Source organism: Mesoplodon bidens (genome assembly GCF_964165515.1).
Source record: "Mesoplodon bidens genome assembly, chromosome: 4".
NCBI lineage: Eukaryota > Metazoa > Chordata > Mammalia > Artiodactyla > Ziphiidae > Mesoplodon > Mesoplodon bidens.
Genome location: NC_138160.1, coordinates 79,489,049 through 79,515,755, shown reverse-complemented (window position 1 = coordinate 79,515,755; position 26,707 = coordinate 79,489,049). Strand labels below are relative to the sequence as shown.

General features: G+C 39.7%; 1 protein-coding gene across 8 annotated transcripts in view; it reads right to left on the bottom strand.

Annotated features, from left to right (window-relative positions):
- The window catches only part of CAST (calpastatin), a 123,256-nt gene that overhangs the window by 53,589 nt on the left and 42,960 nt on the right, over nt 1-26,707 (bottom strand). For all 8 annotated transcript variants that reach the window (XM_081231845.1, XM_081231844.1, XM_081231841.1 and 5 more), the window contains one exon: nt 8,810-8,869. In XM_081231845.1, the coding sequence (XP_081087971.1) occupies nt 8,810-8,869 (60 nt within the window). The remainder of the gene's footprint in view (nt 1-8,809; nt 8,870-26,707) is intronic.

Here is a 26,707-nt window from a genome sequence, read left to right as displayed (position 1 = left end):
GCCTTGGTAAATTTAAGAAAATTGAAATCGTATCAAGTATCTTTTCTGACCACAATGAGAAGCCCGCGCACCGCAATGAAGAATAGCACCCGCTCGCTGCAACTACAGAAAGCCTGCATGCAGCAACAAAGAACCAATGCAGCCAAAAGTAAATAAATAAAATAAATAAAAGAAACAAAAAAGAACAGTTGCATCACACACACCCCTTGTGCCACCACTTAAAAAAAAAAAGACTATGACATAAATCACAGCAAGATCCCTTTTGACCCACCTCCTAGAGAAATGGAAATAAAAACAAAAATAAACAAATGGGACCTAATGAAACTTAAAAGCTTTTGCACAGCAACAGAAACCACAAACAAGATGAAAAGACAACCCTCAGAATGGGAGAAAATATTTCAAATGAAGCAACTGACAAAGGATTAATCTCCAAAATTTACAAGCAGCTCAGGCAGCTCAATATCAAAAAAACAAACAACCCAATCCAAAAATGGGCAGAAGACCTAAAGAGACATTTCTCCAAAGAAGATATACAGATTGCCAACAAACACATGAAAGAATGCTCAATGTCATTAATCATTAGAGAAATGCAAATCAAAACTACAATGAGATATCATCTCACACCGGTCAGAATGGCGATCATCAAAAAATCTACAAACGATAAATGCTGGAGAGGGTGTGGAGAAAAGGGAGCCCTCTTGCACTGTTTGTGTGAAGGTAAATTGATACAGCCACTATGGAGAACAGTATGGAGGTTCCTTAAAAAACTAAAAATAGAACTACCATACGACCCAGTGATCTCACTACTGGGCATATACCCTGAGAAAACCATAATTCAAAAAGAGTCATGTACCAAAATGTTCGTTGCAGCACTATTTACAATAGCCAGGACATGGAAGCAACCTAAGTGTCCATCAACAGATGAATGGATAAAGAAGATGTGGCACATATATACAATGGAATATTACTCAGCCATAAAAAGAAACGAAATTGAGTTATTTGTAGTGAGGTGGATGGACCTAGAGTCTGTCATACAGAGTGAAGTAAGTCAGAAAGAGAAAAACAGATACTGTATGCTAACACATATATATGGAATCTAAAAAAAAAAAAAATTGGTCATGAAGAACCTAGGGGCAAGATGGGAATAAAGACACAGATCTACTAGAGGATGGACCTGAGGATTTGGGGAGGGGGAAGGGTAAATTGGGACAAAGTGAGAGAGTGGCATGGACATATATACACTTCCAAATGTAAAATAGATAGCTAGTGGGAAGCAGCCGCATAGCACAGGGAGATCAGCTCGGTGCTTTGTGACCACCTAAAGGGGTGGGATAGGGAGGGTGGGAGGGCGGGAGACGCAAGAGGGAAGAGATATGGGGACATATGTATATGTATAACTGATTCACTTTGTTATAAAGCAGAAACTAACACACCATTGTAAAGCAATTATACTCCAATAAAGATGTTAAAAAAAAAAAGAAAAAAAGAGGTACATGAAGGGAGGTGGAGACAAGATGGCAGAGTAGAAGGACGTGAGCTTTCGTCTCCTCATGAAAACACTAAAATCACAACTAACTGCTGAACAACCATCAACAAAAACAAGCAAAGAAACAAACACTGGAAACTACCAAAAAAGATATGCTACATCCAAAGACAAAGAAGAAGCCACAATGAGATGGTGGGAGGGGCACAATCATAATAAAATCAAATCCCGTACCTGCTGGGTGGGTGACCCACAGACTGGAAAATAAGTATATTGCAGAGGTTCTCCCATAAGGGTGAAAGTTTTGAGCCCCATGTCAGGCTCCGCAGCCTAGGGGTCTGGCTTTGGGAGAAGGAGCCCCTAGAGCATCTGGCTTTGAAGGCCAGTGGGGTTTGATCACAGGAATTCCACAGGACTGGGGAAACAGTAACTCCACTCTTGGAAGGCACACACAAGGTCCTGTGTGTACCAGGACCCAGGGAAAGAAGCAGTGACCTCACAGGAGTCTGGGCCAGACTTACCTGCTGGTATTGGAGGGTCTCCTGCAGAAGCAGGGGGTGGCTGTGGCTCACTCTGGGGACAAAGACATTGGTGGCGGTAGCTCTGGGAAGTACTCATTGGTGTGAGCCCTCCCGGAGGCTGCCATTTTCTCACCAAGACCTGGCCCTACCCAACAGCCTGTAGGCTCCAGTGCTGGGATGCCTCAGATCAAACAACCAACAGGGCAGGAACAAAGCCCCACCCACCAGCAGACAGGCTACTTAAAGTCTTCCTGAGCCCACAGCTAAACACACCCCCTGACACAGCCCTGCCCACCAGAGGGACAAGACCCAGTTCCACCCATCAGTGGGCAAGAACCAGGCTCTCCCACTAGGAAGCCTGCATGAGCCCCTTAGACAGCCTCATCCACCAGGGTGCAGACAGCAGAAGCAAGAAGAACTACAACCCTGCAGCCTGCGAAACAGATACTGCAATCAGACAAAATGAGATGGCAGAGACATATGTCCCAGACAAAGGAACAAGGTAAAACCCCAGAAGAACAACCAAGGGAAGTGGAGATAGGCAATCTACCTGAAACAGAATTCAGAGTAATGACAGTAAAGATGACCCAAGATCTCAGAAAAAGAATGGAGGCACAGATCGAGAATACACAAGAAATGTTTAATAATGAGCTAGAGGAAGGGAAGAAAAAAGACCCACAAAAAGAAATTCAAAACAATTAATAAAATGACAATAAGAATATACATATAGATAATTACCTTAAATGTAAATGGATTAAATTCTCCAACCAAAAGACATAGAAAACAAGACCCTTATATATGCTGTCTACAAGAGACCCACTTCAGATCTAGGGACACATACAGACTAAAAGTGAGGGAATGGAAAAATGTATTCCATGCAAATGGAAACTGAAAGAAAGTTGGAGTGGCAGTACTCATATCAGACAAAATAGACTTTAAAATAAAGACTGTTACAAGAGACAAAGAAGGACACTACATAATGATCAAGAGATCAATCCAGGAAGATGATATAACAACTGTAAATATAATATGCACCCAACATGGGAGCACCCCAATATATAAGGCAAATACTAACAGCCATGGAAGGAGAAATTGACAGTAACACAATAATAATGGGGGACTTTAACACCCCACTTTCATCAATGGACAGATCATCCAGACAGAAACTCAGTAAGGAAACAAAGGCCTTAAATGACACATCAGACCAGATGGACTTCATTGATATTTATAGAGTATTCCATCAAAAGCAACAGAATATACTTGCTTCTCAAGTGCCCACAGAACATTCTCCAGGATTGATCATATCCTAGGCCACAAAGCCAGTCTCAGTAAATTTAAGAAAAGTGAAATCATATCAAGCATCTTTTCCAACTACAACTTTATGAGATTAGAAATCAACTACAAGAAAAAAACTGTAAAAAACACAAAGATGTGAAGGCTAAACAATAAACAATATGCTACTAAACAACTAATGGATCACTGAAGAAATAAAAGAGGAAATGAAAAAATACCTAGAGACAAATGAAAGTGAAAGCATGATGATTCAAAACCTGTGGGATGCAGTAAAAGCAGTTCTAAGAGGGAAGTTTATAGTGATACTATCTTATCTCAGGAAAGAAGAAACATCTCAAATAAATAATCTAACCTTACACCTAAAGCAACTAGAGAAAGAAGAACAAACAAAACCTAAAGTCAGTAGAAGGAAAGAAATTATAAAGATCAGAGCAGAAATAAATGGAATTGAGACAAAGAAAACCATAGAAAATATCAATGAAACTGAAAGCTGGTACTTTGAAAAGATAAACAAAATTGATAAACCTTTAGCCAGACTCAGCAAGAAAAAAAGGGAGAGGGCTCAAATCAGTAAAACTAGAAATGAAAAAGAAGTTACAACGGAAACCACAGAAATACAAAGGATCATAAGAGACTACTACAAGCAACTATATGCCAATAAAATGGACAACCTAGAAGAAATGGACAAATTCTTAGAGAGGTACAATCTCCCAAGACTGAACCAGGAAGAAATAGAAAATATGAACAGACCAATCACAAGTAATGAAATTGAAACTGTGACTAAAAAACTCCCAACAAACAAAAGTCCAGGACCAGATGGCTTCACAGGCAAATTCTATCAAACATTTAGTGAAGAGTTAACACCTATCCTTCTGAAACTATTCCAAAAAATCGCAGAGGAAGGAACACTCCCAAACTCATTCTATGAGGCCACCATCAACCTGATACCAAAACCAGACAAAGAACCACCAAAAAAGAAAATTATAGGCCAGTATCACTGATGAACATAGATGCAAAAATTCTCAACAAAATACTAGCAAACCGAATCCAACAACACATTAAAAGGAACATCTACCACAATCAAGTGAGGTTTATCCCAGAGATGCAAGAATTTTTCAATATCTGCAAATCAATCAATGTGATACACTACGTCAACAAACTGAAGAATAAAAACCATATGATCATCTCAATAGATGCAGAAAAAGCTTTTGACAAAATTCAACACCCATTTATGATAAAAACTCTGCAGAAAGTGGGCATAGAGGGAACATACCACAACATAATAAAGCCCATATATGACAAACCTACAGCTAACAACATACTCAACAGTGAAGAGCCAAAAGCATTTCCTCTAAGATCAGGAACAAGATAAGGATGTCCAGTCTCACTGCTTTTATTCAACATAGTTTTGGAAGTCCTAGCCACGGCAATAAGAAAAAGAAATAAAAAGAATCCAAACTGGAAAAGAAGAAGTAAAAATGTCACCGTTTGCAGATGACATGATACTATACCTAGGAAATCCTAAAGATGCTACCAGGAAACTACTAGAGCTAATCAATGAATCTGGTAAAGTGCATGATACAAAATTAATACAGAGAAATCTGTTGCATTTCTATACACTAACAACAAAAGATCAGAAAAAGAAATTAAGCAAAGAATCCCATTTACCATCGCATCAAAAGAATAAAATACCTAGGAATAAACCTACCTAAGGAGGCAAAAGACCTGTACTCCAGAAACTATAGGACGCTGATGAAAGAAATCAAAGATGACACAAACAAATGGGAAGATATACCATGTTCTTGGATTGGAAGAAGCAATATTTTCAAAATGACTATACTACCCAAGGCAATCTACAGACTCAATACAACTTATCAAATTACCAATGGCATTTTTCACAGAACTAGAACAAAATTTTTAAAAATTTGTATGAAAACACAAAAGACATTGAATATCCAAAGCAATTTTGAGAAAGAGAAACAGAACTGGAGGAATCGGGCTCCCTGACTTCAGACTATACTGCAAAGCTACGGTCATCAAAACAGTATGGTACCAGCACAAAACCAGAAATATAGATCAATGGAACAGTATAGAAAGCCCAGAAATAAACCCACGCACCTATGATCAATTAATCTACAACAAAGGAGGCAAGACTGTATCATGGAGAAAAGACAGTTTCTTCAATAAATGGTGCTGGGAAAAGTAGACAGCTAAATGTAAGAGAATGAAATTAGAAAATTCTCTAACACCATACACAAAAATAAACTCAGAATGGATTAAAGACCCAAATGTAAGACCAGATACTATAAAACTCTCAGAGGAAAACATAGGCAGAACACACTTTGACATAAATCACAGCAATACCTTTTTGGATCCGTCTCCTAGAGTAATGGAAGTAAAAACAAAAATAAACAAATGGGACCTAATTAAACTTAAAAGCTTTTGTACAGCTAAGAAAACCATAAACAAAATGAAAAGGCAACCTACAGAATGCGAGAAAATGTTTGCAAATGATGTGACCGACAAGGGATTAATCTCCAAAATTTACAGACAGCTCATGCAACTCAATATCAAAAAAACAAACAACCCAATCAAAAAATGGGCAGAATACCTAAATAGATATTGCTCCAAAGAAGACATACAGATGGGCCAAGAGGGACATCAAAAGATGCCCAACATTGCTAATTATTAGAGAAATGCAAATGAAAACTACAATGAGATATCACCTCACACCAGTCAGAATGGCCATCATCAAAAAGTCTACCAACAATAAATTCTGGAGAGGGTGTGGAGAAAAGAGAACCCTCCTACACTGTTGGTGGGAATGTGAATTGGTACAACCACTATGGAGAACAGTATGGAGGTTCCTTAAGAAACTAAAAATAGGGGCTTCCCTGGTGGCTCAGTGGTTGAGAATTCGCCTGCCGATGCAGGGGACACGGGTTCGTGCCCCGGTTTGGGAAGATCCCACATGCCGTGGAGCGGCTGGGCCCATGAGCCATGGCCACAGAGCCTGCGCATCGGAGCCTGTGCTCCGCAATGGGAGAGGCCACAACAGTGAGAGGCCCGTGTACCACAAAAATAGATAAATAAAATAAAATAAAATAAAATAAAAAAGAAACTAAAAATAGAGCTACCAGATGATCTGGCTATCCCACTCCTAAGCATATATCCAGAGAAAACAACGGTTCAAAGGGATACATGCACCCCAGTGTTTATTGCAGCACTGTTTACAATAGCCAAGACATGGAAGTAACCTAAATGTCTGTCGACAGATGAATGGATAAAGAAGATGGGGTACATATATACAATGGAATATTACTCAGCCATTAAAAAGAATGAAATAATGCCATTTGCGGCAATGTGGATGGACCTGGAGATTATCATACTAAGTGAAGTAAGTCAGACAGAGAAAGACAATATCACATGATATCACTTACATGCAGAATCTAAAAAAAATGATACAAATGAACTTATTTACAAAACAGAAACAGACTCATAGACTTAGAAAACAAACTTATGGTTATTAAAGGGGAAAGGTGGGGGTGAGAGATAAATTGGGAGTTTGGGATTGACATATACACACTAGTATGTTTAAAATAGATAACCAACAAGGACCTACTGTATAGCACAGGGAACTCTACTCAATATTCTGTAATAATCTAAATGGGAAAAGAATTTGAAAAAGAATAGATACATGTATATGTAAAACTGAATGACTTTGCTGTACACCTGAAACTAATACAATATTGTAAATCAACTACACTCCAATGTAAAATAAAAATTTCTTAAAATTAAAGTTAAAAAAATTTTTAAAAAGCAGCACACCAAGATAAGATGATTAATGAGAGTAGTGTGATTGAAATCCACCAAGGAAAGAGACTCGAGGCAAAAAGTGGTCCTGAGTCGGCCACTGGTGACACTTCATCATGTGCATCTTATTTTTGTCTCTCCCTCCTTCTCTCTTCTACTTTCCCCTCTCTCTCTTCTCTTCATCCAGTTCCGCAGGAGTGCCAGGAATTCTCATGATTCATGCTTAGCAATGGCTGAAGTGTTTGCTGACACTTACTCTGGATAACAGGGCACACTTGAAATAATCATTCGTCCTTAAGCTGAGAGTCAGCGGGGATGGATTATAATCAGGCATTGTGTCAAATGCAAACCAAAATAATAAAACAGAAATCCTATATTTCTGGCTCTCCTTTCTCTCCTTACTTTAACTTTCATGGACTCTAGGTTCAATGAGAATTTTTTTTTGGGGGGGGGTAAATATTTCTACTACAGTCTTAAGATTATTTTAAGATTAAGGTCAGATTTTTTTTCATTTTTTAAGATTAAGCTTGGTATAAATAAGTAGTGACAGCTAATAGATTAATTACAGATCAGTTAACATATATTTTGAAAATAATTAAGAAATTAATGTAAATGTAAATTACTAAGTAAAAACATAACTTTAAATTAAAAATAAATTTAAAAATTAAAATGAGTGCTAAATGACCTTTATAAGAGCTTAGAGTTGGACAGTGTGTTTCAAGATATTTGCAATGTCCTTTAAAGAAAAGTTCAAGATGAGGCCATAGGATCCCTCAGTAGCACTAAATTACGGTGCCAGTACTAAATTATGGCATAGGATCCTACTTGGGATAGTAAAGTTACAAGGAAAATAGAAAGCAAAATTATGTGGGTAATTTTAAATAAGGGAAATTTGATAATAATGGAGCTGGGGTAGCTCTTAAAGGCACTAAAGACTATTAGCTCATAAGAATTAGTTGAGAGCATCTTGAGAATGCTCTCTCTTTAATCTTCCATCCCAAAACATTCCCAAGGAACATAGTTTGAGTCATGGTAATTAGGGGACACGGTTTAAGGCAGCTCTTAACTCTTCAGAACTAGGCTTACTCCAGGTGGCAATCACACTGGAGGACATGCTTGTATTTTTTCTTCTGAAATTCCAAGAAATTATCATCAGAATAAATCCCTTGACAAAGGTTGACAAAGGTTTATCAATAAGATGGTGTCCCACATGACTCAAATTTCAGAAAGAAACTTCAGAAAGCATCTGAAATAACCAGTATCTGTATCACTTCTTTCTATGTTCACTTAGTGTAACCTTTCTCATTCTTAGATTTAGTTTTAAGTGGCCAGGATAATAAAACCATTTTAGTAAGAAATTAAGAATTTATATTCTTTTCTAGATCCAGAGAAATGTATTTAGAGAAATTATCTAACAATTTAAAAAACTCAAGTCTAGAACCAAAAACACTCTCGCTGACTACTCTTTTCTAGATATTCTAAAATGACGTATAAGTGTATAGATGGTGTTTGAGGCGAATACTGAAAGGAAAGCTGAGTTTCCAATGACTCTCATTAATTAGGAAGAAAACGTTTACTTCCATAGCCTAAGTTTCCTAGGACACATAACCCATCTGTCAACAGCCCACATTCATTTTGCTTAACCATATAATCAACTGAAAGGCATTCACCCAAGTTGACCATTGAAGATTCTCCATACCTTGGTTTCTGGGGGATTCATACTGGAAGACTTCCTGGTTGAAGCAGAGGAAGTTGTCACCTAGACAGGAAAGAAATAAGAAGTTTAATTATAGTTAACCTACAACCTTCTTTGTCCTTCAGGTCCTTTTAACCATACTTACTCTTAACTCTTTACCTTGGTTTTACCTCACCTAGAGTACCACTCCCATAAAAGTTCAGTATGTGGTGTTGCCCAGTGGGTAAAAAGCCTTTGTAACCAGATCAAATGGGTTCAAATTTGGAGTGTGCTACTTACTAAATAATCTTGGGCAAGCTACTTAAATTTTCTGATCTTTGGTTTCCCCTTTCTCAATTTTTGTTCCATAGGTAACAATTACCTTCTAAGTTTATTACTGCCTGATATTTAAGTACTCAGTAAATATTATTCTAATTATTGCTTATTATTTTCAGAAAGAACATAGACTTTGAAATTTACAGAATTTTGTTCAAATGCCAGCTTTGCCCATTACTAGCTCTGTGACTTTGGGTCTTAGTTTTCCAAATATATAAAATGGGGCCTATAATGTCTATTTTGCAGGGTTGTAATTATTTGCGATAATGTGGGTAAAATGCCTGGCACATTGTAGGTGTTCATTAAATTGCTAGTGCATTATTCCTAAGCTATTGTAAGATAGACAAGTAGGCATAGCTCTGGGAAATAGGCTCAGGTAGATTAGAATCGTCATGTAAGGAAGAGAAGGTGGGAGATGGTGTTGCAGAGGGGATATTGCTATATTATCTGTCTCATCTAGGCTCCTCCCTGGAGGGCAAAAGGTGATGAATGGTAACTGAAGTATTCAAGAAACACCTTTCCTAGGGATGTGGAGTGAGCCCCTGCAATCTAATCACCCAAGCAGGGGGATGTGCATGTGGACACTTGCATGGTACTGAGAAATACGTACTCTAGTAACCTGTATTACACTGGTTAATATTAAATTCACAATTACATTCTTTGTGAATTCCAACTCAGGCTCATTTAAACCTCCTTAACATTTGAGTCCATTAGGTTTTAGAGCCCAGGGATTCCATCTGGCACCAGCTGTCTTCTTAAGTAACTGGCTGTCAGTAAACAGTTGCTCCCTGCCAGCAGCACCCAGAGCCCCATCCCCTGATGCCTGGCCCTGAGCCACTTAAGAAGCTCAGTCCCCGGGCAGGATGGACCCATCCCTGCTGGTGCCCCAGCTCCCCTACCTCGACACACCACACTCAAGGTGACTGCATGAACCCACTATAACCCATGGCCCATGAACATGATCACTTTCCCCACCGACCTCATTTAATGTGGAGCATGTTGGTGCTTAGAGTTAAATTGCCACATTTTACAGATAAAAGCCCAAAGCTTTAGTATACTGACTTTTCAAACATAGTCATATGAACTTAACTATTCCTGAGCACCCTCCCACCCCAAAACACACACACACACACACACACCTTGTCACTGTGGCAGGCATGTGCTGTCTCTCTCACATTCTCTTCAGGATAAAGAACTGGAAGATGTACCAAAGTAGATTTCCCTCATCAAATTAATGGACAAATATGTGAATATTCATTTTTCCTGGAGAATTTTTTTTAATTTGTGGGGATTAACATACCCATATCTATACAATTCTGTCTTTCCACAAGTAGAATTGGTTGTACAAAGGTCCATTCAAACTCAAGAAGTTCCACTTAGCTACATCCCACTCCTTCAGTGATTTCCCTCAGCCATCTAAAACCACCCAAGACAAACACTCCACACAAAGGTTCTTTTTAAGATGCAAATCTTCGGGTGAACATTCATTTATTTTCTAAACATCCAAGTTTATTAAAAACATTCCTGAAATTACATAGCCTTGGGTTTTCCAATCTGCCTTACTGCTTTATTAAGCAATAGCTGGAAGGGATCCTTAAATCCTAGAAAGAAGACTTTCAAAGGCTCACCAAGGACAGCAAAATCTCCATGGAATGCCTATAAATAAGCATGGAGCGGGCTCTAATGGGAAATTAGCTGAAGGCCTTGGCCACACCTGTTCTCAGCATAGATTCCTCTGTGAAAGTTTTATCCCATCACTAAGACACTAAACATTTTGAAACTAAAATAGGAAAGCCACTTCATGGGGGCTGGAAATGAGGAAAATAATCCCACCCTGTTATGGGCTGGTTCAACTCTGGCTAAGTGTAGTGTGTTCAATTTTCATTTTATTTGTAAAGACAAGGAAAGTTTACTATTTGTTACGCCTACTAGGGGATTATATACACTTTCAATTTAAATCTTCTACATGGTTTGACTTTCTAATCATAGGTGTGAATAACTTATAATTTAAGAATTTTGAAGAGTTAACCCATAAATCTTTGAAGAAGCTTAGAGAAAAACTTTGAATATGTAGGCTTTAAACAGATGAAGAAAATGGTATCTTATAAAGATTAAGTGATTCATCAAAGTTTACCACAGTTCACTGGCTCCCTAAGTATTTATCCAGAACATAGTTTGTGTCAAGTACTGTGTTAGCTGATGGGAAACCGACAGACCTGTCTCTGACCTTGTGAAAGTTACAGTCTGGTCAGAGATGACATTAATAGACTAACCACTTCAATCCCACTCCTGGGCATATATGTGGACAAAACTATAATTCAAAAAGACACATGCACCCCTATGTTCATAGCAGCACAATTTACAATAGCCAGACATGACAAAAACCTAAATGTCCATCAACAAAAGAAAGGATAAAGAAGATGTGGTGTATATGTATATATATATATATATATATATATATATATATATGTATACACACACACACACACACACACACACATACAATGCCATTTACAGCAACATGGATGAACCTAGAGATTACCATACTAAGTGAAGTAAGTCAGAAAGAGAAAGGCAAATACCATATGATATCACTTACACGTGGAATCTAAAATATGACACAAATGAAATTATCTACGAAATGGAAACAGACTCACAGACATAGAGAACAGATTTGTGGTTGCCAAGGGGGAGAGGGATGGAGATTAGCAGATGCAAACTATTATATATAGGATGGATAAACAACAAGGTCCTACTGTGTAGCACAGGTAACTATATTGAATATCCTGTGATAAACCATAATGGAAAAGGATATGAAAAAGAATGTGTATACATATGTATAACTGAATCACTTCACTGTACAGCAGAAATTAACACAACCTTGTAAATCAACTATACTTCAATGAAATAGATTTAAAAAAAGAATAACCACTTTAGTAATTACTTGTGATAAGTGCTATAAAGGAAAATCACAGGGTCCCATGAGAACACAGACTAGGCAACCAGATCTAATTCAGGGGACAGTCAGGACAGGTGATGCTGAAGAAGTGACAGTTAATGTGGAGATTGAAGGATAAGCAGGCATCACCCAGGCAGAAGGCGGGGAGGACCCTCCGAGCTGTCTGTGCCAGGGCTGAGCCAGGCCCCCTGACTTTTAAACCAGTGACTCTCTGCTGCAGGACCAACCACTCAGCTGGTCCTAACATCAAGGCATAGCCAGTTTTAAAGCAACATCAGTGCTCATATACCAAAATCTCTCTATGGAATTAGGACTGTATACCAGACTAAAGTGCGGCCATAACAATACTCTCCTTCCTAAATGACCCGTGCAAATCTCTTGACATCCAGAGTATTATGAATCATTTATAATCTTAAATTAAGGCATAAATCAGAGTAACAAAGAACAGAGAAAAAGTACTTTAATATAATTACTTTCCACCCACCCACTCAACAATTGTTGTTTAAAAAGCAATGAGCCTGGGGCTGAGGATACACAATGAATAAGTCACTGTCACAGCCTTGAAAGAGTTCACAGTCCAGCACAATAAACAGACATCAAGCAGGTTTAGTTACAACTTAAGTGCTCTAACAGGTATGAAGAAAATCCTAGGTGACCGAAGAAATGTTTTGGTTCTAAGTCAGTTGTAGGTCCACCTGAAGTAATCTTACTATGTTGTCAAATCTCATTAAAACAAAGCAATATCGATAAAAGAAAGTAATTGCAGCCTAGAAAAAATTAATATTTAATCCTGTACTTATCCAGTATGGCACGTTACGTTCTGGCTTCTTTAGTCAACAAAAACCTCTTTAACTTTGTTTACTTGCTACAATAAGAATTTTGGAGTTTACTGCAGGAAGTGATTAGAGATATGAGGGGGAGATGGTATGCTTTTAAGACCCTTGAAAAATGGAAACTGCTTTCCTTTTTCACATATATTTTGCAAAGGTCTCCCATACTACAGCCTTTTAGCTCTCTCACCCGTTCTGGCTACACTAGTCTTCGCACATGTCACTCCCATGCACATGCCTCCCTCTAAACTAGAGCCAGCGATGATGACTCCTGTTACCCACTGTATCACACAGAAATCCTTTCTCTTGCCTTTAAAGACCGCTAGTCTCCAATCCCACTGCATCTCCGAGCACCGAACATCTGCTCCAGGCAGCCAGCCCATCCCTTTCTCAGAGCACAGCTCTCTCGCCTCCCCCTTTATGTTTTTTTTCACATAAGTGCCACTGGTTGGGATGCTTCTCTTCCCCAAATATCTGAATCTTACATGCCCTTCCTTTCAGGTGTATCTCACTAGCGCCAGCCCTGGATTGTAACTTCCAAACCACTGCAATCCTAAGTGGGCATCCATCCGCCTTCACCAATCCCCGCTCACTTACAGTACCATATACAGGTAAGTAATGACCTAATTGCGGCATGAAGTGTCTCCTCCACCACATTGGGTCCCTTTAAAAGAGCTGTCTGTTGGGTACACTAATCTGCTCACCCCCACTCTTACTCACGGCAGGTTTCTCTCCAAGGCTTTCCCTTGATTCTGCAGGATGCCTAGTGAGGCTGCACGAGAAGAGAAGCAAGACCTAGGACCAACCCAACGATCCTGTGACGCTGGATGTGAGTGGAGAGGGTTGTGAGCTCGCCCACAGGTCCTGGCTGGACCCAAGGGCTTCTTCAGATGGGGCGGGGTCCTAGAGGGCTTACTCATCCATTCTACTGCCATTAAATCTGGCTGATGAAAAAGTCATTCCCTCGGCTCCTTACCTCTGTCTCCCACGTCATAGAGTCTTTTCACTTGCTTGGGCTTGCAAAAGACAATCAGCTTCCTTCCAGGCACTGTCTGCTGGTTCATGGGAATCCTCCCCTCCAGTCACTCAGCCTCACTTTGATCTCCCTCCTTGCCCCAGCTCAGTTCAGAAAGTGCACCCAGAGTGCACCCAGCAGATGAGTCAACGGCTGCCCCTCACCCCATACCTTGCTTCCTCTCCCCACCTCTCACTGCCAGCGTTCCCACAGCCTCCCACCGGCAGCACCAGTCACCCTTCACACACCCCAGCTGCCTTTGTTTGTGGAGGGTTACTGAGAATGCCAGCCCACGTACGTGCTGCCCTTTTCCACCTGATAATCCATCCGCAGTTTCATTCTGAATCACTGACCATCCTCTTCCCCAGGGCTGCTGTGACACAGGGAGCTCCAGGTCCAATCCCCAGCCCTCTGACCTGTTTCCTTCTGGAAGTCTTTTCCACTTGCTCCATTCTTCTCTGCGTTCTTTAATATTTAGTCACAAACCCTCTGCCTTCTCTGTTATATTACTACATCCTCGGAGAGTTGATTTCTCCCCATGACTTTATTATTTTTTTAATACATTTATTTATCTATTTACTTTTGGCTGCGTTGGGTCTTCCTTGCTGTGCGTGGGGGCTACTCTTTGTTGCAGTGCGCGGGCTTCTCATTGCAGTGGCTCCTCTTGTTGCAGAGCAGGGGCTCTAGGTGCACCGGCTTCAGTAGTTGTGGTGCACAGGTTTAGTTGCTCCGTGGCATGTGGGATCTTCCCAGACCAGGGCTCGAACCCGTGTCCCCTGCATTGGCAGGCGAATTCTTAACCACTGCGCCACCAGGGAAGTCACTCTTCCCCCCCCCACCCTTGACTTTAAATATCATTTACTATGTGAACAGTTCTCCATACTTTATCAGCAGCCCTACTTTATTACCAGACAACATTATTTTACCTTAAAGGGAGGAAGCCAAGAAAGTCAGATGCAGCCTCAAATGCCTACTCCAGCACTTATTCATTCACATTAATTATCCTCCCAGAAGTCTTCAAACTCATCAAAATGGGAATAATACCACCTGCCTCTGGAGTTGCTGTAAGGGCCAAATGACGTAATTCAGGGAAACTCATCTGCCGCTGAATTGCTTGGAGTCTGCCTCCAAGTCCTCATTACCATTCCATCCTTTTAATTTCTTTCCCTGCCCACACTTTCCCTGGTCTAATCAGGTATCTCTCACACCTGGATTACATCAAGGCCTTTCTAATAGTTTCCATGCCTTGTTCTCTCCCACCCCCATCCCCACCCCCACTTCTAGCTCCCAATCCTTTCTATCCCTGCCTAATTTACCTGAAATAAATGCATACCATGTTCCCACTCTGATGAAATACTAAACTCTCAGTGCTTTCTCACTGTCCTAGATAAGGTCCAATGTCTTCTGCCTGAACCTTAAGACTTTCCATATTTGACCTAATCTCCTCATTCCACTACGTCTCTTGCTATGCCCCACACCATGTCTCCCCACCTCCCAGGATGCTGTCCTTTCTGTCTCAGGAGAACCTCATCGGGCAGCATAACTCACTGGTTAAGAGAGTGAGAGGCAGCTCTGGACTCAAGACTGGTGGAATTCCAGCTAGCACTGAATTCATGTGCAACCTCGAGCAAGTTACTTAACCTCTCTGTGCCTCAGTGTCCTCATCTATAAAATGAGAATAGTAACAATTCTTACCTTATAGGGTTGTTTTAAGGATAAGTTGATGACATGAACCCATTACAACAGCGCTTGGCAAGTGGTAAGTGCTGGACAAATGCTAGTCGGTATTATCATCACCATCATGCTCCCATCCACCGCTGAGGAAGCATTTCTTGTCATCCCCACGGCTGAGGAAGCCTTTCCCTGCTCAGACAGCTCCTACACTCCCCCTTGAAGATTTAGCTCAAGATATAACACCTGTATCTGCTTTAGCTCCTATTACCTTCTCAGCTCTCATATGTTTGTACGTCTCTCTTGAACACTTAATCATATATGCTGTTGAGGGTTACTGAGTCTTTTCTAAGTGTATGTCACGTCTTATCAATGAAGCTGTAAATTGATCAAGAGGCAGCGTTCATTTCTATTCTCCACAGTGCCTACCACAGTGTTTAATAGCAGAGAGGAGCTCAAAAATCACTGTTGATTCCAATATTTGTTTCCATTTTCTAATTGTCAACTAAAGTTTCATTTAAACAAAGAATGAAGTATAGTTTTAATACCTTGGTTCTTTTTTTAAAAAAGCTAGAATCAAGACTATAATTAATAAATCAGAAGAAAGGTTCAGTCTGATAGCTTTTTAGTGATGATGAGTCCACAGGTAAGTCGATTAAACCTGAAGAGCATCTGGCTTCCCATGTGGAAATACCATGCACCCCACAGGGCTATTGCGAGAGTCAATTACGTACCAAATATTAGGGCAATCTGGGCAAAGCACAAAACAAATATTAAAATTTTTTTTAATTAAGAAGTTCTGACAAATCTAAATCAAGTTAACTGATTTTTAACTTTTAAAGTTAGCTCTGCTAGATGCATAAGAGAGAAATGTATAATTTGCTTCTGAACCATAATGAGATTCTTATCTTAATAACACATCCCAAAAATGAAAGAAAAGAAATCATGGGGTTTTTTTAAAGTTCTTTCTTCACAGTATCTGTCAGACAGACCCAAACCTGAACTCCATGAGGGCAGGGACCATGCCTGTCTCAGCTGCTGCACGTACCCAAGCATCGCACACAGTAGTTGCTTAACAAGTATGTGTTAAATAAATAAATGTATACATTTGTACATGAATAAACATGAGTATTATCTGATGGCTCAAAAGCAACATTATATGAGTTTTATTCAATCATCAGAAATTTTGTCCAAAGCACAGGTCAGAAAACTGGTTAGGAAAACATAAACATCTAGTCTTTTACATCTTTATTGTCATTACCCAGTGGTTGTATAACTTTAAAAAAACGCATATACACAAAAAAATCCCTGAGCTGCTTCCTGTAAGACACCTGGAACAAACAATAGATGGCTAATGAGGGGCTTTCTAAAGAAAGCACTGACATTCTTCACAAACACCATTCAGGGACCCAGTGAGAACAGGTTTACAGTGATGGATTATTCACTTTAGGAGATGACTATTCAGGTGCTTAGCTCTTTCTATTGTTTGCCACACAGTCACACCATGACATACCGTCTTGTCTCGCAATGCCTTTAATTATTTAAAATAATAATGGTGCTTCTAAAGAGAACTGCAATTCAGTCACCTAACAAAGTATAGTATTTAATCGTAACAAAAAACATGATTCTGATGAAATGGGTCATCTCTGAATGAAGTTGAACCATCTCTTTCAGGGAGAACATGGCTTTGTGCCAGCAGATCTAATTAGGGCACCAACTTACATCTTAGCATGTATGTAATATAAGAGCAGGTCAATTGTGATAGGATCTTAAGTACAATATGAAGTTATAAGAGATCAGAAGAGGGAGACTATTTCTGAGGTGTGGGTTTGAAGGTGGCTAGGAAAAACTTCACAGAGGAGGTGGGAACAATTTACTTAGTATTAATTGCAGTGTGATGGGGAGGTAGGTGAGGACTATAGAATCTTCCATATGCCAGGAACTGTGGCAGGGGCTTTGGGCATCTGATTTCAATATATCTTTATAAAATCCTAGGACTTAATCATTATTATCTGCATTTTATAAACGAGAAAACTGAGGCTCAGAGAAGTTAGGTAACTTATCTAAGATCTCACAGTTAAGAAGTTGTAGAGCTTGGATCTGAACGCAGACATTGACAATAATGCCCACGAACTTTTTGCTATAACAAGTTGACTCCCCTACTTTCAAAAAGTAAAATAAAAGACTTTAGTTTTACAAAACATGGAGTTGGAGCCCGAGATGGGGTAGTCATTCCAGGGGAGCAGAACAGATCGAGCAAGACTTAGAAGTGGGAAAGTACCAGAGATAATCAGTCCAGAGTACAACCAGTTGGATGAAGTAGAACATGGCAAAATGAGGCAAACTGAACACTGCCTGGGGGAACAGAATATGATTCTATCTCAACTGAGTATGCTATACATTCATGAACTATATTAAAATAATATAAAAATAAATATATTTAAATATATTACATTAAAGATTTAAATATATTTAAATATATTTAAAAACATATTTAATTATCTTAATTAAATATAATTAAAATATATTAAGATATATTATCTTAATAATATATTATGATAAAAATAGAATGCCTGAGCTCTACTTGCTCTGGGAAGTGGAGAGCACACGCAGCTTTGGTCTCTGATGCAACCCTGTGGGCAGACCTCAAAATAAACATCCATATGTTGCCTGGCAACTGGGACAGTAGTCACAGTTGATCTGTGATGGCAATCCAAGAGCCAGAGAGACCTTAGAACATTTGGCCACACCTTGTGAGTGCCTGATTATGAGGTCTAACACAGGACCACCCCAAGTGCTTAGAAAAAATCCACAAAACGCATGAAGCTGAACTTCCAGTACTGTAAAACAATTGTTTCATTTTCATTGCTTTGTGAACTCCACTTTTCCCCCTTTCCCCCTCTCTGCCCCGGGATGATTATTTTGTAAGCAAGGAAGAGAACAAGCCACGCAGCCTGGATTAGTCATCAAAGAGTAGAAATGCAGCTTTTATTTATTTTTTAACTTGCGTCCATGCCTCTAGGGATTCTGGTTGCTTTCCTTGATGCATGAAATAATTCCAGCTATGTCTGAATTTGGCTGCCCAAGACAAAGCAGAGAAGTTAGACCCAGAAAAGACAGCCTACTTTCCTCTTGTGGCCCCTCCCCTAGTAAAGGTTTGTGCCTCTAGGATCTTCTTAAGCCTGTGAGTCACGCAGTTTCAGCAGATTAGAAGCCATATAATGAACAATGAGGAAGACAGCCCATAACAAGCTCTTTGAACTTAAGTCTTAACCTCTCTAGAACACAGTTTCCTCACCTGTAAACTGTCAGGCTTGAGAACTCTGTTGTTCTGCAACTCTAATAGGATATGCTATAAATATGTAAAGCTTATTAAATAATGTACCCAATGATAGATGTTCAAATGGGAAACACAGGAGTATAGCCTCTGGAGTCCCATGGACCTGGGGTCTCATTCTAGCTGTGCAACTTCAAGCAAGCTGCTTAAGCTTTCCAAACTTGTGTTTTTTATTTGTTAAATGGGTATAAAGATGACACCTACCTCATAAGATGGTAGTGAGGAGTTAATGAGGGTGTGTTTATAAAGCCTGGCCCATGGTAAGTCAGTAAACAAAAGTGATCTGTATTATTTTACAAATATCAACAGCCTCAAAAGTTCTCCTCAGTCTCAGAATGGTGGAGCACTTCTGTGGTGACCACCGACTGCTTTGAGAAGTTACACACGCATGTTGTTTATCTTAAAGAGAAAGGGCAACACTATTTTACATTATGAATTTTTGTTTTGATTGAAATGCATGGCTTGTTTATCCTAAAAGATTATGAGCACATCTAAAGCATACATGGTTACTGAAGATATGATTATTGTATAAGAATAAAAAATTCTGAGCTCTGCTGAACAGTTGCCTCAGAGCCTTTCAGCTTGTTTTCCACAGTGCTTTCAAATTCATTCCTTAGGCACAGACCTAACAGAGTGTGAGAGAAATGAGAAGTTTTATGGGTCGTTGTGTTATAAGACCAACTGCCAGCCTCAGTCTCTACAGGGATGACAGACTCAAAGTGTCTCAACGAAACTGAGAGGGCACATATGAGGAAATACTGGCATACAGCCAATTGTGTGGCGGCTGAGAGATGAGCCTGTCACGTGACTGTTATTGCAGCTGGCTTCTCAGTGAAGCATGTTCTTAATAAGAAGGCTTAAATGACAGGAATTATTACAAAGTTCCCTTCTCCAAGATGCTTTCCAAATAACCAAAATGAAAACTTGGGGTGCAATAAAACGTCGTTCTGGAAACCAGATAGGAAAAACAAATTCACAAATGTACATTAACAGCAAGCTTAATCTTTGCAAATATTAAAGAGGTGATGTTATGTAGTTAGGAGAATGGCTGTGGAGCCAGACCAGTTGAGTTTGAATTCCAGCTCTGCTACCAGCTGTATGACCTCGAGCAAATTCCCTAAGTGCTCTGTGCCTCAGTTTCCTCATCTGTAAAGTGGAAATAATCATAATACCTTCTACCACATTTCATCCCACTTTTACCTAAAATAAAAATTCAATAGAATAGGAGAATTGATTTTAAAATAGGCTTCATTTGAAATTGATGTAAAAATATGAACAGTGCTGCTTATCCTTCAGTCTAAGCAACTGTATTCCTACACTATAAGGGAGTTTTTTGCTATGTAATTTAATCCTGCTCTTTAAAAATTTCACCATATTCAAAGATGTCTAATTCATCCCTTCTCTACCGCTTATTAAGACATCTAAAGAAACTCTCTCAACAAAACTCTTATTTGCTAATTCCAATCAGTGTACAATACTCACAGAAGCAGGAAATTTCATTCATCAGAGAGAATTTCAACAGCATTAAGATATTGAGCATAATAATAGAGGGCACAATATTAATTTCTAGTGCTTTCTGAATTTAGATACAAATTCCTCTCTTGGTTATTTAAACTGCCTGGATATAACCTACTGAGTCTAGGATTTTATAAGACTGGTCTACTGAAAAGAGCACTAGAATCAAATAGAATCTTGCTATCTGTGTGACCCAGGGTAAGTTATTTAATCTCTCTGGGCCTTAGTCTTCTCATTTTAAAACTTGTCCTAATACCCACTTACCCATTTGCAAAATATGCAACTCTTAAGAGGATTAAATGAAATCCTATGTAAATCACTAACATAGTAGTTATTTAACAAATTAATAAATGGTTGGTTTCTTTTTCTTCTTTCCACTTATTTTCATTTATCTAGATCCTGGAGAGCTTCTCCAAACTACATACATACTGCTGGACCTAACCCCTCTCCTACAGCTTTCCAGAATTATTTTCAGATTATCAGAACTAGCTAGAACGTCTTTTGTTTCCTATTGGTTGTCTTTCCATTTTGAATAGTAACCAAATCTTCAGTTCATTGATCAGTAGAAGGTAGAGAAGTTATACACAAGCAGAAAAGATATGGTATATGGTTTATCACTGGTTCAACTGGAAATCAATCAGGGTATTTTGCCAAGATTTTTTTTTTTTTTTTTTTTGTGGTACGCGGGCCTCTCACTGCTGTGGCCTCTCCCGTTGCGGAGCACAGGCTCCAGACGCGCAGGCTCAGCAGCCATGGCTCACGGGCCTAGCCGCTCCATGGCATGTGGGATCTTCCCAGTCTGGGGCACGAACCTGTGTCTCCTGCATCGGCAGGCGGACTCTCAACCACTGCGCCAACAGGGAAGCCCTTGCCAAGATTTTAATTGCAAATATGTAGATCAGTGTTCATCACATTCAGTCTTTGGAAACATGTGAAGAGGTGTAAGAATATAATTGTCAGAGGACTGGAGAAGGAAACAATTCTCATTTGCAAGGCTAGGAATCCTGGCCTACCACAAGAGCATTGAGAATATTCAGCACCCATTACCACAATAATTAAAAAGATTCTCAAAACCAAGGGAAGGCTCAAACTCAACAACCAAAAGAAGTTAGCCTTTCCTTGTTAATCTCTAGATATTCAGCAAGGGGGTACATTGTTTCTTAGTGATGTGTATCCTTTATGGCTAAAATTCCAAACAATTAATAATCAACTAATTAATTGATTTAAAACTCAAGATTAGAGTAGGAAATCACATGGAAGACGATATAATTTTATAATATTGCTAGGGAAAAAAATGATCACTAATTCTAATCAGTGAAACTATACGCAAAATATGCAGGATATTCATACACATTTAATTAATATTTAATTAAATTAAAAATTCATACATATTTAATTACTTTATACTAAAATTGTACATAATGATTACAGGCAACGAATGTTATGCCAAGCTATTGGACAATGTGACTGGCCGAGCATTAACACCTTAGCTCAGTGGTTTTGGGCCCAGGAACAGAATCACTCATAGCCAGTGTGTGGGGATCAGGGGAGGGCAGCAACGGACACTTAGAAACTTACAAAAGGGAAAGGGCAGGAGGAAGAGGGAGCAAGGATTACAGCTTAAAAAGCTGTAAGCCCCCCCCAACCCCACCAAGTGATTCTCAAACTCCTTCACATGGAGAATGACTGCTTTAGGTTGTTTTAAACAAGATGGCTTTATAGGGGGTGGGTGAAATGACCACTCTTTTCTAGGGTCTATTGTTATCCACCGGCACTTTCCTTCTGATGACAAACAGCCTCTTCCTGCTTTCATTTGGTCAAAAGAAAGGTACTAGAATGCATTAGATAATAGGATAGATTCACAAAGTTACTTTTCAAAAGTACTTTCCAGCTGGTTTTGAAAGAAAGATTTTTGGTGCTGAAACTGCCAGCCCAGGTTACTAAAGAGCCTATATGTTCCCTAAAAAGACAGTCCTGCAATACCCCAAGAATATCTGTCTTCACCAGTCTCGTGACCCTAAACCCTGAGGACACTTGATACTTGCGATTATGCCTGTAGTGCACACTTTTCTTACAACAGAAAAATATAGAATGCTGTAGACATCACCAAGCCCAACAGTGCTGTCATTTTATAGGCAGATATTCTGGACCACGAGAGAAACTCTTAATGCTATACACATCCACACACCTAGTATATAGCTCAGTTGCAAGGATTTAAGAAGAAAAAAAAAAGTGCAACTTTCAAAATATTTATTGAGTTTTCAGAAAAATAATATTTGCCTATCTCTGTAAATCAGGAGTCTAAAACTCAAATCAAAATATACGTTGGGGGATGTGAATGAGTGTATCAGGCCGGCATGAAGAGGGAGTAGGAGGCTTCATGACAAAATAGAACATGTGTTCCTCATCTAAAGGCTTTCAAACATTTTAAATACATTGTGCAGGCTTAATAAAATTAATCTGAATTCTGATTCAAGAGCCCCCTTCTGTTCCAGACACAAAGAAATACTGTATAAAATTTAACATTAAAACATTAATTAAATAAAGAGATAAATCAAGAGATGGTGAATATGAAAGAGAAGTGGAGAATTCTGGAAGATGAAAATTCTGTCAACAAGTTTCAACTCCCTGCTGTAGACCAAGGCCTCTGAACCTGATACGTCTTTGTAAATAAAATATTATGAAAAGATGCATGTCTAAAAGCATGAGGATATTTATATTCCAGGACTCTGATGATGACAAGCCATGGTAATGGCGTTATGTAAGAGGATCTTGTTTGCCCTGTTGGATATAAACACAATTTCCTATTTTCACGATAAGGAGGAAACAGAAAAGGCTTATACAACTGAAAAACATACAAATAATTTTATTCTTTGCTCCTTTGTCTGGCCACCCTTAGTGCAGCTAATAAAGAAACAATATGCAGGAGACTAAGCCCCTGGTTTCTCTGTAGGAACAGTGTTCTCCCGCAACAACTCTATTCTGGGCATCTCTGGAGGCGCCAAGGTCTCATCTAGGTCTTTATACTGAGGTCACTTGTGCAGGGGACCTTAATCCATTATAGAGTCCAAAGAGTATGCCTGCACACTAAACGGGACTCAATCTCTTATAGCAACTTTGAGTGAAATGGGAGTGGTCCAGGCCCTTTCTTGGGCTCCAGAAGAGGGCCATAGGGCTTCCCTGGTGGCGCAGTGGTTGAGTCCGCCTGCTGATGCAGGGGACACGGGTTCGTGCCCCGGTCCGGGAAGATCCCACATGCCGCGGAGCGGCTGGGCCCGTGAGCCATGGCCGCTGAGCCTGCACGTCCGGAGCCTGTGCTCCGCAACGGGAGAGGCCACAACAGTGAGAGGCCCGCGTACCGGAAAAAAAAAAAAAAAAAAAAAAGAGGGCCATAAACATCAATCACGCCAGTTCATGGGGGCCCCTCAGTATGATTCAAAAGTCTCAGCCCCTGTGAGTAGCTACAGCTCTCACCAAGATTTCACTGCATTGCTAAGGTCAGAAGACGACTGCTCACAGATAGGCTCTGGCTAGCCCAACTCACTTCTTAGAGCAACTCATCAAACTTTAACAGGTGTGAGGATTTACCTCGAGAGCTTATTAAGCCATAGATTCCTCAGTGATTCTGATTGGGTAAGTCTGAGATGGGGCTTGGGAAATCTCCATTTTTAAATAAGTATCCCAGGTGAAGTTGACGCAGATGCTCTCCAGACTACATATCGTGAAACACTGAATTAGAGCATTCCACGGGGGTGCAGTACATCCCCAGGACAAGGATTGGGAGCACCCCAGGGCCATGGATTAGTCTAGAATTATCCTACTGGCCCGCATTTTCTATTTGAGAACCAAGAAACTTCTCTTTTCTAAAGAGACCCCCAACTGTTAAAGCACAGTTCTGTGCAATTAAGGAAGCCTTGCTTTGATTACAGTCAGCTTCCTCATTCCTCAGTAGTCCATCGGCAGGACTCACTGGGAAACTCCTTATATTCCAGGACTCTGATGATGACAAGCCACAGTGTCATCACCACTCACCCATATCTTAGCCATTATGATCAGTATGTACCATGGGGCCTAGAGAACTGACGATAATTATAAGTGTGTTGGCAATATGTGAAAAAACAAAAAACTGTTTAACAAAGTTAACTTGGTTAATCAGTCAAAGCAGACCCAAATCCTCTTTCCAACGTATAAGAAATCCTCCCAAATAAAACCGTGTTCGTTTTTTTTTTAAGTGTTGCAAAGGGATCTGTGGGAAAAGAAATAAACCTTACCAACAAAACGGACCAAGCAGCACCTTTGTAACTAATGTATGCCAACTATTCCTGAGGAAGGAGTCAGTAAAAATGATAAAAGGTGAGTAGATAGGCATCTGAGGTTCTCCTTGTCTTGCTAAGGATATGTACCCACAGAGTGGCAGCTGCCAAATGCGAAATAAACTAAATTGAGACAATGTGTCCTTAGAGATAAGTGTCTGGAATCCAGGGGCAGGTTATTCTGTTGATGAGCTTGTCTGCCCTCCCCTGCACCTTAGGTTGGGTGGTGAAGAAAGAAACAGGAAGATGAGCAGCAGAAACTTGTGACCCTCAAAGCTGGCTTGGAAGACAGACAACACAGACTCAGTCAGCTGTGGGGTCTCCAGTTCAACTGTGTAGGGCGCAGGACAAATGGAAACCTCAGGTATAGCTGACACCAGATGGAAATCCGGTTTGTCTACAAGGGACAGTTGTCAAGAACATCTCATAAGAGAGCCCTAGAATGAATCAGAACTCTCTGTCCTACATAACAGCACACAGAAAAGTATACAGGGGGAGAACATAGTACCTCTACTGGTAGTTAGGGGCAAGTCTGGAAAGCTGGGATTAAGAAAATACTGAATGAGGAGAGCCAACGCTTGGGAAGTTGGATGTGTTCAGACCTCTGAAGAGTCCTGCATCCAACTGACTGGCTGCAGATCTGCTTTAAGGGACTCGTATTCCTAATGTTTATTCCCAGAAAAACAGGGCCAAGCTTAACCTCAGCCCCCTTCCCTCAACCTTCCACTGTGCTTTCATAGCACCTTGATAGCAATGCTTTTTAGCACTTTTTACACTGTGTTTTTATATTTGTTATATGGACCATACTTCACTTCTGTATTCCTAGCACCATGTCCGGCCATTGTAGAAGTTAAAAAAAAAAAGGAGTTCATTACTGATCATTTTGATTATCTACTCTTTAATCTTTAGCTAAAGGACAAACAGATAAGTTCCAAAAACTCTACTTATAAATTCTAGAGAACAAAAATGAATATTATTTTAGTTTTTCTGCCTACCCAGGATAAATTTCTAAACTAGTGCAGTGGTATCTTAAGGCTCTGTTCATATTAAGATAAAACCAATATTCTTTTTCAATTCAATAAATATTTGTTGAGAAATTACTATGTGGAAGGCACCGTGGTAGACGCGATGGGGATCCAAAGATGTGGATCCTGTCTTCAAAGGGCTCACAGTATAGTGAAAAGCTGGTATTCTAAGAACAAAGGTAACCAGAAGTAACCAAAGGTAGCCAAATGAGACTATGTAACCAAACGAGACTTTAGTGTGTGTTAACTTCACCCACTAAAACTCATTTTTTGGAAAGTATTTTATGGAGAGCTGTTCAACATGTCCTGAGAAACAATACAGTGCAATGGTTAAGAGATCAGGCTCTTACTTTCTTAATCTGAAAAATGGGCATAATAAGGGTATCTACTTCATCACTGAATCATCATCACATCATGTAAAGTGTTCAACATATGCCTAGAACCCAGTAATTGTCAGTAAATGTAGCTATAACTATTAATACTCAGATCTAATACAGATTGTGCTGATCTGTTCTTTTTTCTGAAACCTATTAAAGTCACTTGCTAATAAGCTATTATTATTGCCTAATGTGGACAGAAGGGTACAAGGGTAAGAGTGACATTTTACCAGCAATAGGATTACACATAGCCTCCACCCAAATCTCCAACGTCCAAATATATGGACTTGCTCAGAAGTCAACATGTCTTAAGGGATACTGTAAAGTGCCTTAAAAATTGGAAATAATGGGACTGAGTATTTATATGGCTTACCATAAAAATAGTGTACGAATTGTTCTCAACCAGGGGAAGCAGCACCCAACTACAGGGTATTTTAAGACATGTGAGAGAGAGAGTGTTTTTGTCATGCTCTGGCATTCAGTGGGAACAAGACAGCCCTGCCCAACTAAGAATCGTCAACCCAAATGCCATTAGTACTCTGTT